General features: G+C 47.8%; 1 protein-coding gene across 1 annotated transcript in view; it reads right to left on the reverse strand.

The window, feature by feature from the left end:
• Positions 1-280: 280 nt before the first annotated feature.
• DRP2 (dystrophin related protein 2) overlaps positions 281-16,120 on the reverse strand; it is a 28,063-nt gene continuing 12,223 nt past the window's right edge. Inside the window, exons 9-22 of the mRNA XM_040630042.1 lie at positions 15,834-15,895; positions 14,731-14,807; positions 13,636-13,835; positions 13,328-13,413; positions 11,575-11,732; positions 11,074-11,240; positions 8,925-9,036; positions 7,522-7,658; positions 7,147-7,212; positions 6,826-6,891; positions 5,828-5,971; positions 3,832-4,069; positions 1,899-2,019; positions 281-1,578 (exon numbers count right to left, since the gene is read on the reverse strand). Of these exons, the coding sequence (XP_040485976.1) occupies positions 1,454-1,578; positions 1,899-2,019; positions 3,832-4,069; positions 5,828-5,971; positions 6,826-6,891; positions 7,147-7,212; positions 7,522-7,658; positions 8,925-9,036; positions 11,074-11,240; positions 11,575-11,732; positions 13,328-13,413; positions 13,636-13,835; positions 14,731-14,807; positions 15,834-15,895 (1,759 nt within the window). The 3' untranslated portion in view covers positions 281-1,453. The remainder of the gene's footprint in view (positions 1,579-1,898; positions 2,020-3,831; positions 4,070-5,827; positions 5,972-6,825; positions 6,892-7,146; positions 7,213-7,521; positions 7,659-8,924; positions 9,037-11,073; positions 11,241-11,574; positions 11,733-13,327; positions 13,414-13,635; positions 13,836-14,730; positions 14,808-15,833; positions 15,896-16,120) is intronic.

Genomic DNA, 16,120 nt, shown 5'->3' on the forward strand with positions numbered 1-16,120 from the left:
AATACTTTTAGAGGTATTAGAATTTAATGTGTGAGTGAGGCCAGGGGAGTACTGACGTACAGTAGATCTGCAGGATAGATACGTACGTATATCAACTTAGGCAAATTAAATCAATTGCAGGGCTCTAGGTTATGAAGCTCCTTTTGTAGAAAGCTGCCTAAGTGGGCTCTGACTCTGTTCAAGTTTCCCAAGCCCACTCCCCCACCCCCCATCCCCTTCTATCTACTCTGAACAGTTTCTGGATAAAGGGATTACGGTATATGTAGCCTAGGAAGTTAGCTTACTTTGAGATCGGGTTCACCTTCCAGAGTTAGAAAGACCAGTTTTATGCAAAGGAAGGCCTTGCTGTTGTCTGGGTGAAAAGTGGAGGGCTTCCTGATTTGTGGCCAGCGGCTCCTAGGAAGGGACCGCTATTTAGGGTTGCCGCTTGCATCTGTCTTATGAGTAGCTGGGAACAATCAGCCACCTCATCTGATTCGGCCTGAAAGAAACAAGGGTCCCAGCCTGCAAGAGGGTTGGGCAGTCACACTCCTCCAGGCTAGTGAGTGACTTCTCCTTCCTCCACCCAAGGAGAGCAAGACCCCCTCGCTGAGCAAGCTGCTGCCCCTACCCCAGCACTGTGAGGGCAGACCGGGATGAGCTAAGGGTGGCTTCAGCGGGATTCCCAGAACAACTCAGCTGGTGTCTCAGGATGCTCAGGCCTTCAGGAAGGAGGAGAATCGGGGTTTAGGGGGGGAGCTAAGCCCATAAGTATCTCTTTAATGTTTCCCAATGTACGGTGTAAGTAAGAATCAGAATGAACCGTTCCCCCCGCCTTGAGGAAGGTCTGCCAGGGCCTGAGGCAGAAGGAACTGAAGATATTCGAAGGGGAAACAACATTTAGGTAGCATCAAGATGGCTAGAGAGAGGCCGTCAAACTAAAATAGTATGACGCACACTGCCCAGACATTTTCAGCGGCACTTCTTTTGCGGGGGAGGGTTTGTGTCTTGGGGATACCCTTCTGCCTCCCTGAGTTGGGCCAGAGAGAAGGGCTAACCCCTGTGGATTCATACTGCTGGAACCCTGGGGTCATCAGGCTTCCTTATCTCCATAATTCCATGGAGAAGGGAAAGGGGCTTATGGGCACTGCTTAGCTCTGCCAGGCGGCTTCTCTGAATGGCCTCCAAGTGCCATTTGCCTGGACTGCAACAGAAACAGACTTAAGGGACTGGTCTCAAACTTGAGGATTAAAGGGCACATTTCTAGAGTTGAGGGAACCATGCCTCTCCCTCCCCCAGCCCTGAAGCATCCACTTCACATACTAGCGGATCCCTACGGCTGCCCAGAGCCCAAATAACTCCGGCTGAGGAATGTGGGCCCGGTGGGGACTGGAAAGGTTGGGTGAAGGCTGATGGAAGACTTTGACCAGAACCGGGAGAGGACTATGGATTATAGGATGGGGATCTGGCTCCATCAAGAGGCCAACAGGGTGTTGGCAGTCACATCAGAGCTGCGCACACTGGGGAAGGCGTGGCGGAGCTTCTCCATGATGTCCTCTAAGCACAGGCTGACATCTTGGCTCTTCGACCCCACATCATCTAAGTTGGAAAAGAGAGATTTGGGAAGAGAACTAGAGAGTCCCTGCTGAGGCCAAGGGGCTGAGGTGGGATGCTGCCTACTGGAGGACAAACCCACAGCATTTGTGTCTTCCCCGCACAATGCCTGGTACATAGGAGGTGCTCAATATACACGTGCAGAATGAGCAAACAAATGCATCGGTCAGTAAGGCCACCTTATCCCTGATGCTAAGCTCAAAGCCATGAGGGGAAATCAGTCCCAGCCCTAGCAGGACCTTGGGCAGATCTGGGGCAGGATGAAGCCACGGAGGAAGGGGCTGGGAGGGGCCGGGAGAACTTACCTGCAGCCTCAGTATCTGGAGTAGTCTGTCCCTTCTCCTGGGGGTGACTGCCTTCTGACTGCTGCGGAGAGGAAGCTAGGGACGAGCCTGCAGAGCCATTGCCATCGGATTCGGTGGTTGGCTAGCAAGAGGTGAGGCACGACTTAAGAGGCTCTGCTTTTCCGACCTTACTTTGACTCCTGAGTTTAGAAGGGGTTTTAGAGACCTCATGCCCATCCCTTTGCCCTTGGACTTTAAGAGGTTTTTGGTAGTGCTCCAAACAGTGGCTTCCCCTTTTAAGAAACTTCTTAGAATACTCAGTGACCAGTTACCTTCTTCCTTCAACAACATGTGTCAAAGGTTCCCAGTTCTTATAAGGATGGCATTGCACCTAAAGGTCTCTTGCTGTCATCTCAGCTATAATTAAGCTATTTAGAACACAGCTGTCCCTGAAAATATAGAGTTGCACACCTGATCCTCGGTTCATGATATAATATATGTTAAGACCCTCCAGGAATTCATCTAGAGGCTATCCCTTGGAGGATCTGGGGAAGAGGCATTGGGTGGTATTACTTGGCATACATAGTGATAATACAGTTGACCCTTGAACAATGCAGGGTTAGGGGCACTGACCGCCCCCTCTGTGCAGTCAAAAATCCGTATATAATTTTGACTCCCCCAAAACTTAACTACTAATAGCCTGCTGTTGACCAGAAGCCTTACTGATAACATAAACAGTAAACAAACCTAGTTTGTATGTATTATATTCTACATTCTTACAATAAAGTCAACTAGAAAAAAGAAAATGTTATTAAGAAAATCATAAGGGGTCGCCTGGGTGGCTCAGTCGGTTGTGCGTCTGACTCTTGGTTTCAGCTCAGGTCATGATCTCAGGGTTGTGAGATTGAGCCCCGAGTTGGGCTCTGCACTTAAGACTCTGTCTTTCCCTCTCCTTNTGCCCCTCTCCCTCTCTTTCCCTCTATAAAAAAAAGAAAAAGAAAATCATAAGGAAGGGAAAATACATTTACAGTACTGTACAGTAAAAAATCCACAAATAGGGGCACCTGGGTGGCTCAGTCAGTTAAGCATCTACCTTTGGTTCAGGTCATGATCCCAGGGTCCTGGGATCCAGCCCCATAGCCCCACATTGGCTCCCTGCTCAGCGGGGAGTCTGCTTCTCCCTCCCTCTGCCCCTACCACCTCGTGTGTGGGTTTTCTCTCAAATAAATAAATAAAATCTTTAAAAAATCCGCATATAAGTGGACCCACACAGTTCAAACCTGTGTTGTTCAAGGGTCAACTATAATTGGTAACATTTACAAAGTATTTACTACATTCCTGGCATCGTGCTAAATTCTTTAAATACATTATCTCATTTTATGTTCACAATTCCATGAAGTTGGTATGTTATTATCCCTGTTTTACAGATGAGGGAACTGGGGATAAGTGAGGCTAAGTAACTCTCCTAACAACCTGACATTCAGGAATTGGCAGAGCCACGTTCAAACCCAGGGCTGTCTGACTCCAGAGCTACTCTATGTCATATATAGGACCTCTCAAAGACGAGAGGGACAAACGGGAATGAAGAGCTCCCTTCCCAGCAAAAATCTTTCTCTCGCCCGGCACGTCCAAACCTGCTTCTTCCCAGCAAACACCATAGTAGCGAAATCATCGTTTTGGATGATTCTTTGAACTCTGTTCTTTCGATACCAGATTTAAATGGGTTGTGGGGAAGTGAGCACTCAGACTTGGCCAAGCGCACACCAGCCCCTTCTCCCCCCTCCCCTCCTCCCCACCTACCCTAATCAACAGCCCAGTTCTCTTCAGAAAGTCATCCAACAGCCCCTGCCTGGGAGCTCTTTCTTTCCTCCCCTTTGCTGCACTCCCCAGCGCCCCACTTCTTGGAGCTGGGGGCATGGGCAGTTCTGGTCCTGCCCCCTAGCTCCAGCCTCACCTGCAGGAGCAGCTCCCTTAAGCGCTGCAGCTGAGACTCCAGTTGCTTATTGTGGTCCTCGAGGATCTGCATGCGTGTCTCCAGGCGGCTCTTGTGCTGCCGAAGGATGCGGGCCTCGGCCAGAAGCTCCTCATTGCGGTGGTCCTGTGCTGCCTCAGCAGAGCCCTCAGCCAGGGTGGGCGCCTCGGCAGCCTCCTCATGCTGCCACTTCAGGCGCTTCAGCTCTCCCTGGAGAATCCTGCCCAGGAGAGAGGAGCCAAGACCTATGGCCCTAACAGAGTACCGACTGTCCGGGTCCCAGATGTCCCCTCATACCCAGGTGTGAGCGCTCCCTTCGCTCTCCCAGCCCCACCCCAGCCACGTTCTGGCTCGAATGGCCATATCCATTCTTCTCCAGTACATATGTCATTTACTCTGCCATCCTTGGGCCTCAGAGCAGAGAGAGTTGACATTTCATATAACAAATGTCTCGGGGCTTTGATGTGCTGCTTCAGGAATTAATTCTGACCTTAAAATCAGAGCAGAAACTTAGTCTGCAAATAAATGAGGTATTAGGGCCACTGACTCACCTACTCCATTTTTAGATTTTTAGATTCCAGTGGAAGACAGACAAAAGATCACCCGTCTTGCCTCTTCTCCCCACTCACCCTCCTCTTTGGCCCAATTTGAGCACCCCTGTTGAGTCATCAAGAAACAGATTCCAAAGAGATGGTCTACTTTTCGGGACATTACTTTGTTTTGCAACAGAATCACTCTCTCACCAATGCTTCCCCCGGGCCTGCCCACAGCTGATGTAACACAGTGCTTCTCAAACTATCTGTAGCAAAAAAAAACCAGGCGAGGTGGGGGTTCAACCACTATGGACCAGTAAGTGGTCCAAATGCCTATGGCTAGTACACAGCTCACATCGCACGTGACTTGCCACACAAGTTCAACAGCATGCACATGGGTCTACGCCTGATTCAATGAAAAGTCCGCTAATTATGTGCATGGAAGACACGGCAATGTCGAATGGCTATAAAAGTTTCTAGAAGCTTCCTTTCTATGTCTGTATTTATCTTGTCTTGAACCCGTAGCGAACACTTGGCAGACTGGCCCTGTTCAAAGGACTTGCCACTCCAAGTAGTCTGTTGGCCAGCAGCATGGGCTTCCCCTGGGAGCTGGTTAAAAAATGCAGAACTCAGGCCTCACCCCAGACCTGTGACTCAAAACCTGCATTTTACTCAGCTCCCCGGGTGACTTGAATGCACACTAAGCTTTGAGAAGCACTGGTCTGAGGAATACTTCGGGTTCTATCGCTTGCCCCCAAAGTGGCTTGAACCCTTTGACACGGGCCCCTACTGACACCCGTACTTTATGGAAATTAATGTCATCGTCGTAATCTTCACTTTCCCTCTTCCAGTCCTCAGATACTCCACGCAATGTGACCCTTCTCTTGTTTTATTACTTTCAGTGAGTGGTAAGTGCCTCTTTCCGTTTCCAACACTGAAAGTTCCTCGAGGGCAGAGACATGCATTCTCTGTTCTGCATTCTTTGTGTTTGCACTCTCTCTGCTTGCGTCTACTGGGTACTTGAAACTATCTGGATGAGCACTGGGTGTTACACGCAACTAATGAATAATTGAACACTACATCAAAAACTAATGACGTACTATGCAGTGGCTAACTGAACATAATAAAAAAATATTTGGGATGGGTTAAAAGAATTCAAATAATGATTACAATAGCTAACATTTGTTGAACTCTTACTATAAGCCAGGTACTGGCTAACACATTTATATGCCTGATTTCATTTGCAATTCACAAGTGACCCTAGGAGGTAGGGTCCTAGTGACCCTATTATCATCATCTGTATTTTATAGATGAGGAAATGAAGGATCACCAAATATTAAGTCACTTGTTCAAGGCCACATAGCTAGGATGTGGAAGTGTCAAGGCTCGAAATTGAACTGTTTGACTCTCAAACCCACATAGATCTGTGCCGTCACCACACCCACCGGTTCTCATCCTCTAAGTGGGCCAGGATCTTCTCTAGCTCCCCCTTGCTTTCTGTGGCCACGCTGCATGGGGCCTGCTGTCCAAAGGCTGGCTCCCGGTCTGTAATGGGGCTGGAGTGACGCAGCAGGTACTGGTCCTCATCTCTGCGTGGGTGTGGGGAGAGAAGAGGAGGTGGCCAGGCAGTGAACCAAGAAACATCTCAGGGCATGAGTTCTCAGCTCCCAGCTCTGGCCCCAGGAGACATAGGCTGGAAGATTCACTTCTAAGTCACATAGAGAGGGAAAGGCTATATATTCAGGTTTAGAGGAATGAAAGTGTTTAAAGGTGGCAGAGGTCGTAGTTGAGGGTATAGGAGGGAGTATTTTCAGGATGCTGGGGCTTCTGGGTTCTACCTAAAGCCCCCTGGGAAGCAATGAGCAAATCACTTTCCGGTCTGTGCTGTTCCCTGAACTGTGTCCTCCTCTTCCTCACCCTGCAGGGGGCTCACTGCCTGTCTAAGTTTCAATCAGGGCCAGCTTGATCCATTGGCCAGTAGCTCCTAAGCCCCCCCCTCCCGGAGCTTGCCAGGGACCTCTGTAGGGATAAAGGGCCCCTTCTCTGAGCTATAAAACTGGGAATCTCTCTGGTCACACTTCAGTCAAGTCCCTGGTATCTCCCCAGGGACTGGTGGCACTGAACGGGGCTTTGGCACCTTGAACCAGAAGATAATGGCTCATTTCTGCAACTTTAGATGAGGGCATATTCTTCTTCTTTCAGAGTTAGGCATGGAAGAATGGGATATTGCAAGAGGAAGGGACCTGGGCAGTTGGCAGGTCAGTTGATAGAGGGCTTCTATTACTAAACACTGCCCCAGAAAGCAGCCTTCCTTCCTTCCTCGGGTCCTCTAGGACCCTAACCACCACACGTCCCTCCCCTTGAGGATATATCCTTCCAAAATGGTGGCAGAGGGATCCCAGGGAGAACTATTCCTGGAAGATAAGCAGCTGTGAAAACTTACATGCTGTCATCTGGGGACAGGCTGTCATTAAAGAAGGAACAATTCTGACTTTCCATCTCAGCAAGCCTGAGAAGAAAGAGCAGGAACAGAAGGGAAAGCAGGATGGGGGGGGGTCTGCTTTCATTTCAAGGACTCTAATCCCGCAATAGGATCATTAGCTTTGGAGGCTGCCCCAACCACCCTTGAGTGTTGGGCCTTGCTGGCTGCCACATACCCCACGGTGCGCATCCCCCTGGTCTTGACTCCATTCTCTTTGCCCTGACTGAAGACCCCATCCCCCTTAGACTCTTTAAAATCTCCCTCCCCCAAACCTGGTGGTACCTGCTGGCAAAATGCTCAATGCGGGAGTGTGTGTCAGCATGTGGCAACATCGGGGAAGAAGCCAGCCTAGAAGAAAGCAGTGGACTCAGAGGACCCAGGAATGGGCAGCTGAGCAGTCTGTTTCCTCATCACCACCCTCTCCACCCTCCACCACCAAACTAGGGAGTTGGGCAAGAGTTGATGGGAACAGGATACAGAGACTGGATTCTAATCTATTTTTAGGGCCCGATCCCTAGTCAGGCCCAAGCTGAACTTCCTTGTTGCTAGTCAGGTTTGCCTTGGAACACTCCTCTAGCCCGCGTGGGACTCAGCCCCTAGATGGCAACCCCAGCTCAGCAGGGCCCACAGCCCCCTCACTCAGCCCCTGGTACTCACGTTTCACTGTAGTCAGCCTCCAGCACCGACTGCACAGGCAGATAACCTCGCTGAGGGTGTTTGCTGAAATAATGCTTTGAGCGGAATTTATTCTTTAAGGTTGTGGCAAAGTCCCTCATGTTCTCACTGGATGTGGTCTAGGGGGAGACAGGGCAGAGGGACTCATCCAAATGGCTTTGGGATGCTGGGAAAGTGTGGCTGCCCCCCTAGAGCAGGGAACATGACCGATAATCTACTCTTGTTCATGCCTACCACGCCCCACTCCCAGAAAAACGTTGAGAAGGATATACTGCCAAACTGTGAACACTGGTTGCCTCTGGGAAGTTGGACTGGAGAGGTGGGGGCAAGGCTGAGGAGAGAGGGGGACTTGTGTCTTAGACTTTATACACCTCTGTGGAATTTGAATCTTTTACAGTAATTTCTAAAGTAGCTTCTTCTAAAGATACTATATTTCTAAAGTGGTCATTTCTAAAGTATCCTTAGATAAATCCTAGGGGCATAGAAGATGAGCAGGAGGTAGAGGATTATCAGTCCACCATCTCAAGGCAGTTTTCTCTGTATGTTTCTTTTGAAATGATAATAAAGGAAAAATAAAGGGCAAGTCCCCTGCTGCCACTGGGTCACACATGTTTCTGAGCTGATGGACTTTGGAGAAGAGACAATTTGGAGAGATGGATTATGGGCAACCACGTTGAAAGATGGGGAGGTAGGGTGGGAGAGAACAGTGGGGTGGGGAGCTGGCAATATGCTTGTGACTTTGGGAGTATCTGTGGGGCAGAAAGGGATATAAGAGTTTGGGGAGTAGGGTCCGCTCAGGGAACTAAGCTTGGAGATATGGGTCCTGAACACAGCAGAGGAGAAACTCTGAGTGGAGTTCAGGAATGCTGACCAACCTGGGCTCTGGTAGCTATGAAGGGCATAGTTTCCAATGAAAACCAAGTGGAATTTGGGGACCCAGGTAAAGAACATACTCTTTTTTTTTTTTTTTTTTTACCCTCCAAGAGACTGAGTAATTGATTTGAGCACAAACTTTGGAATTGACTAGCAGGGATGGAAGAAATGACAAAGTAGCAGGTGAAGACCAGGTGACGGGAGCCATGCAGGAAGCTAGGCAGGAGAATTTAAAGTGAGCAATGGAAGGAAGGCTAGTTGCCTGGAACTGCCTTGCTCTATTTTTTCCCGAAATTTTCTCTGCAGGAAAATAGTAAATGCCTTTCAAATGGCCATGAGTGTCCTGGGCTGCTATAGCCAGGAATCCCCCAAACTCGTGAATCACCAGGATTATTGGGAGAATGCTCCCCAAAGGAGAGTGGAATATAGTTAGTCCATGCTCGGCCAAGTGGATCGAGGGCCTAGAACCTGATTGCTGCCTCCCCCTCCTGCCCCGCCCAGAGGCTCCATACCGGGGTGTAATACTCCATGATGGGGTAGTGAAGCTTGTTGCCTTTGCTGGCCCTGCCTGTCAAGAAGCAGGTCTGGCAGATGTCCACGTTAAATTGTTTCAGACTCCGGTACCTTGGGGAGATGAGAGGTGGTAGGACAGAGAATCCAATGTACCACAGTGACCTCCCCATTTCCCTAACTTCCAAATATACACACACACATTAGAACGGGGTGAGGCATGGAGTCATGATGTGTTCAATCTCCCATTCATAACAGTGGCTGTGACCTCACTAGATGACTAGCCTTATTCTAGAGACCATAAGCCACCATGAAATTTACATGCTCAGAGTCCCAGGAAGTGTGGGAGACAGCATTGCCTCACCATCTTTTTTTTTTTTTTAAGGTGGCAGTTGGGAGGGGTAAAGAACTTGTAATATCAAATAGCTTTCTTTTAAAAAAAAGATTATATTTATTTATTTGAGAGAGAGAGACAGCACAAGCAGGGTGAAGGGCCAAGGGAAAGGGAGAAGCAGGCTCCCCACTGAGAAGGAAGCCCAATGCAGGGCTTGATCTCAGGACCCCGGGATCATGACCCAAGCTGAAGGCAGACACTTAACCAACTGAGCCACCCAGGCGCCCCTCAAATAGCTTTCTAAATGAAGATGTCTCCAAAGGGCCCTGTCTCACAGGTACCACCACCTATGTTGGAGAAGTTACACTTCTGATACAAAGGCACTTATTCTACCAGCCCTGAGCTGGGAAGTTGCCTAAGTTATTTCCAAAACTTGTTTATAATAATAACTCAGGGCGCCTGGGTGGCTCAGTCAGTTAAGCGTTGGACTCTTGATTCTGGCTCAGGTCATGATCTCGGGGTTGTGAGATTGAGACACACATCAGGCTCCGCTCTAGGCATAGAGCCTGCTTAAGGATTTTCTCTCCCCCTCTCCTTCTGCCTGCCCCCCCCCCAGGGCTCATGTTCTCTCTCTCTCTAAAAACAAAAATAATAAAGAAATATAATAATAATTCTATTAGTACTGAATATTGACTAGTCCTTCAGATCCAGTTCCAAAGCCCGGTGAACAGCCCAGACCTAGTACTACAGAAAGGTGAAATGCCTACACTTAGAGAAGTCAGAGGATCCAACATCTAGTCCTGGATCTACACTCACCAACTGTGTGAAATTGGGCAAGTCACACGCCACCAGCGTACCTTATTGGCTTATAAAAACCAGGGTGGTTGTAGAAAGAGTGACTTCATGCTTTCAAAAAGTTGAAAAACTGAGCATTTTATGATGAAAGCCAAATTCAGGGTAGTGGTAGGAGGAGGGGAATGTAACCAGGGAAACTTTAAATGTATTGCGATCATGCTTTCTTTCTTCAGCCCGGTGGTGGGTGCATACCCTGGAGTGTTGGAGCTGGCTCAAACCAGTTCACGAGAGTCAGCTGTTAAAATTTCAGGGACTTTTTCCAAGCCAGTTGTTAAATACAGCATATATATATATATATACTCACAATTAAGTAAATGATATTAAAAACAAAGGTAACAAATACTCAGAACTCATCACCTCCTGATTATTTTTCTATTATCTATGCTCTTGAGGTTCAGTCTATTGTATCTGCATGCTGTCTGTCAATAGTGTACAACCATGCATCTCTTCTCAACCTCTTGTGGGTAGTTGGACATCAGCCACGGTGGGAGCATTTACATCATGGAAATTAGCAAATACTACAAATCAGGTCTGGGGAGTCTTGCTTTCTGGGGAGTCTGTCGCAAACCATTTGCCAGCATACCATTTGGTACAGAGGTGTTCTTATATGTCAGGATGCTGGGGCTTCGGGGTTCTACTTAATGTTCCCTGGAACACAAGGAACAAACTACTTCCCTTTCTGTACTGTTTCCCCACCCCACCCCCTTTCACTTTTCTATACATTTTTTGTAGGTCTGGAACACTTTGTAATATAGACGAAAACAAAAGAAAGTATTTCACCATTTCCAGTTTTTTAAAATGTCAAACATTCTGCAGTGAATAGGATTACAACAATATATAATGGTGTGCCATAGATTAGCTGTAATTATATAATTATGGAATACATTGTTTCATAATATATGATTTTATATGTAACGTGGCCTTTTTATTATTATCAGTCCAGCAGGTATTGCCTTCCCTACCTGAAGCCCTTGATGGGGCACTGTCTACAGATAGAGCACTTGGTCTGATGCTTCACTTGCTCAGCAATGGTGACCCGATGCAGAACAGCCAGCCACACCATGGATTGGGGCTCCAAGTTGACCCACTCTAGGAACTGTGAGGCTTCAATGACTGACTTCCCAGTGCTCTAGGGAAACAAGAAACCCAATGACAATGACTGAGGCCCTTGTCCCCAGAATGGCAGCCCTCAGAGGGGCAAGAGAACTAGCAAGGCCTGGGTTGGCCTATGGCCTATTCTACAGAGGTGTCCACCTTCTGCCTTGTCCTAGTCGAGCCGGCATCCCCTCCCAACCCCGCCAGCAGGACTCTGACCTTAAAAGCCCAAAGAACCCTCTGCTTTGTTGTTCCATCTGAACAAACTCCCTTACAGCTGAGTAGTTCAGATTGGAAGCCTTGTTCTTAGTTCTCCCTCCCTTCCTCCCACCCTCCCTCTCATCATCCCTCCCCAGTTCCATACTCACAAAACGGAAGCAACTACGGACACTGGGCTCCACATTGCTGCCCCCAAAGGCTGCCACTTCCCCCAGCTGGCGGGGCACCTGAATGGCCTCATGAAGCAGGACACCGAGGTGGCGCTGGTCACACTGGCTGCCTGAGTTGGCTACTTGGCTGAAGAGGTCTGCTGGCCGCACCATGAGTCATGGCCAACCCCGAAGCAGCAACGGCCAGAGAATGGTGTAAGGAGAAAGAGCAGAAAAGGAAGACAGGGAAAGAGCACATCGACTTAGGTAATGACTTTCAAAACTGGAATACTTAAAGGTCCATCCCTGACCTTCTAGAAGCCCGTGAGTTCTAAAAAGAGCACTCTCTGAGTTCAGAGAGAAAAACAGAGCCAGACAGAGAGAGAGAGAGAACATCAGAAACAGAGGGAGAGAGAGATGTAGACAGAGAGTAGGCTGCATGTGAGACCAACACCAGACACAGATGTGACACTGCCGGGAAAACAGATTCTCAAGAAGCAAGATGAAGGGGCTTGGGGTTTGGGGGTGCCTGAACATGAGTCCCCTCTTGTTCATGTAGGTCATGGAGCCTGACACTGCATGCAGTAGGCTCTCAATTCTCCACACAAATGGCAAGAAACACTGGCACAGATAATCCGCAAAGAGGAGATGATCACCTATGAATTACCTCTAAGTGATTGTGGAACAGACTATGGTACTTATATTTGAATATGGGCTATATCTGCCCTGTGAGAACTACCCCCACCCTACCCCAACCTTAGAAAAGCTCCTTCAAAGGTTCTTGTCCATCTCATACATCGTCTGTGGCTTAGAAAATACTCAGAAGTAGAAGGCAGACAGCCTGAGTTTTAGTTCTGGATCCTTTACTGACTAGCTTGGAGGACTTTGGGTAAGTCATGAACCTCTCTGTGCTGCGGTTCCCTCACTTGTAAATTGAGGAAATAATCACTGTAAGGTTCTTCTCAAATGAATGTTGGGAGAAATCAATAATATCATTGCTATAAACTTGCTTTCTTCTGTCTCCTTCCCTGCAAAGCTCTCCCAGACCCCTGTCATCCCTCTTCTGTGATCTGACATAGCACATACCTTTTGCCATTCAGATTGTTCTAATTAACACTTTCGAAAATGCTTTCTGTGTACTTCCATCACCTCCTCTGGACTGTCAACAACTTGAGGCAGGGACCATGTCTAACTGAACCTTGTACTCACCGCACTTAGCACAGAAAAGCACAAAATGCTGTAAAGAAGACGGAGGATGAAGGGGGAAAGCAAAGGTACTAAAAACTACAGACGTACCTACTATTCACCTCCCAGTAATAATCCCGATGGGGGTTAGTGTGCTCCAACCCACCCCCCATGCAATCACATGGGAAGTTGCCAGTAGAATGTGTGACATGGCTTGAGCTTCAGACTGGGAGAGGGCTAAGCCCGATAGGCCACAGGGGAAAGGCACAAGGAAGTCGGGCCCTTGGATACCCCAGGATGCCAACTCAGAATTTGGTCAACTAATTACATCAGATCAGAAGAAGTCAACTCCTTTGGAGTGACACTGGAAATAATAACAGGCCTTAGACCCATCTTAGCCTTTGGCTGTTATGTGTTCTTTGCAATAGCCTGGACCACCATTATAATGTAGCCTGAGTTGTGTTCTGCTGAGTCATAAGACCTACCTTCTGCTTATTTCCACCCTTCCTCCACCCACTACACCTCTCCCTCTGCCCAACTCCACTCCAGACTTCGGAGCTGTACTCACACTGCAATTTTTCCTTCACTTCTGTGCCACAGAGGCATGCAATGCCGGTCTTAAAGGACAATGCCCGCATCTTCCCACTGCGACCACTAGGTTTAAGAGAAGAGACTGAGAACATGAATATACGTAATAAGTTAACATCTTCGCATTAATTTCCCTCACAGAGTTGATCCCAGCAAGGCTCTGTGCCAACCATGTCCCAAGCTGAACTAAGTCTGAGTCCACTGTGGGAGCAACCACTTCTCACCATGCCCACTTCTGATGTCCCATTGGATTTCATCCTGGAGGCATCCAGGGGTACAAGTCCTTACCTATCAAAAACATTGAGGAGCCAGTTGAGACTCATGTCCACACAGAGTGGCACGTTCACCAGGATGCCTCTTTCCTCCTCCAGCCGTTCATATAAGGCAGTCAGGCAGTGAATGACCTCCACCACGTCCATCACGTGCTCACTGGTCTGCAGATCATGCTCATTGAAAATCTCCAGGGCTGTGGTTAAAGTTACCAGGTCCCAAAAGTAGAACTCCCAAGACTAGACAAGGAGTTAACACACACCAGCATCACCAAATCTGACTCGATCTCCAGACTAACCATTTGAAAGTAGGATACGAGATTGCCCTTCACTAAGACCCTCATCCCAAACAGGGGGATGGCAGCAAAAGGCCCCCTAAATTAACCCAAAATGTGTATATACCCCTATGTTCTTTGACATCAGTTTCAAGAAGATGGTAGGATGTGAGTAAATTCACTTCCTTTGTTGTATTAACTCCTAAGGGGTCAAATTCCATTTTAAGTTTCCTTGTCTTCACACACATTCCAGTAGCAAATAGGTTTGTCTGTGAACCTTGCTCTGAGACCCTAGATACCAGTTATTAAGGCTCAGGTATGCCTGGGTAAATGTGACATACCTCAGAAAGACTTTCTCATTACCCCCAAAGCTGGAATCAGCTTAGCCAGACACGCCTGGGCTGGAAAGTTTGAATGGATAGTGTCCCTGAGAAAGGTCAGAGAGCACGTTGCCCCCTAACCACTGGCACTTGCTTCAATAATTCTGCCATGTTCAATAACTCCAAGATGGCAAAGGAACACATGCTCCTGATGGTGCCAAATCTTGGGCTGGGATACTTTCTGCCACAGAACAGTTGCTCGACTGCTCATGTTGGGCAGGGACGGGACAAGGAGGAGGATAATTATGGGTTACTTTGGAAACAAGTCTGGGGTTTGGGGACAATGGAAGGCACCTGGAAAGAGCAGGTACCCACAGCTAGTATCTCCCAGTCTTTGGAGAATTCCCACCAAGCCAATCAACACTGTGGGGTCGAGGGGGGATAAAAATGGAAAACAGCCAACAGATGAGGAAGAGTAGGAGTGGGGTGAAGGCCATAGAGAAGTGCGATGGGAAACTTACAACGCAGTGCCTTCTGGACTCTGCGTAGCTTCATGGCAGTGCGATAAGCTGAGAACTTAATGTTGTTCAGATCAGCTGCAAAGAATGGGAAGAACCACACTCAGATCAGGGCAATGCAAATTAAAACCACAACAAGATACCATATTATACCCACCAGCTTGGCAAAAAATAAAAGTCTGACAATAGCAGGTGTCAGAAAAGACGTGGATAAATGAGGAGGGCTGGTGGAAGTGTAAACTGATACAATCACCTCAGAAAACGACTTGGCATTACCTAGTAAAATTGAACATTCACATATCCCACAACCCAGCTGGCTGTGTATCCTAGAGCAGTGATTTTCAAACATTTATTGACCAAGACGCATGGTAAGAAATTCATTTGACATCACGGTCCAATATGTACACTCATGTGTGCATGTATAAATAACTGAATCAAACATTTCAGGAAACAATACCTTGCTAAATTTGATAAAGTAAAAACATAACAAATCACTAGCAAATATGACTCTTGCTAAGGATCTGTCCCGCTTTCAAATTTCCTAGTCTATTCACGATGCACTGAAATGATGTTAGATCTGTAGACTGAAAAACATGCACAGAACGTGTGTACAAGAGCTCCTTAGCAGCACTGTCCTTTTCGTAAAGGACAAATGATAAACAACCCAAAAGTCCATCAACAGACTGGATGAAGAAACTGTGGTATATATAATGGAACACTCTACGGCAGGGAGAATGAATGAACTATATTCACAGGCATCAACACAGATAATATTTGCAACCTAATGGTGACTGTCTCTTAGTAGCCAACACTAAGGTGCATTAAAGTCACACTAATCATAGCCTGGACAGTGTCTTTCAAAGCAAATCTGGTTCACATCTCTAAGCATAATTCCCTAATGTGATGGTAAAATGGTCCAGGAGGAATGTAGAGTCTCCAGTTGAGGGAGGGGGTGCAGATGGGAAAGGAAGAAAGGTTGCTGGAGAAATGAGAAGGCACTCACTTCCACCCCCGCCAGCTTGTTGAATGGAATTCCCTTCTGTTCTTATAGGAAAAAGGCAGCTGTATAGATCTCCACCCTATACAGGAACCCCAAATTCTTACCCAGGGTTTGGTATAACTCAGTCATCTTGGGATGGTCCCAGCAAGTGGTCTGAGCCTGGTGGCTACAAACAGAAGCATCAATAATACCAGGGTCCATGCCACCCCCCACGCCTCCCCACACATGCATGCATCACTCAGTGATAGGTTGGATGCAAGGAGCTGCAGGGTCCCCATGAAGATCCCAAAGCACAAGCTTTCACCTTTACCCAGGTAGAATCTTGAGCTCTTGAGATGAGTAGGAGGAAAAACTGGACTGGTTGGAGGAATCCCAACAGATAAGGAGGGAC

This window comes from Ursus maritimus, assembly GCF_017311325.1.
Source record: "Ursus maritimus isolate PB19 chromosome X unlocalized genomic scaffold, ASM1731132v1 scaffold_X1, whole genome shotgun sequence".
Taxonomy (NCBI): domain Eukaryota; kingdom Metazoa; phylum Chordata; class Mammalia; order Carnivora; family Ursidae; genus Ursus; species Ursus maritimus.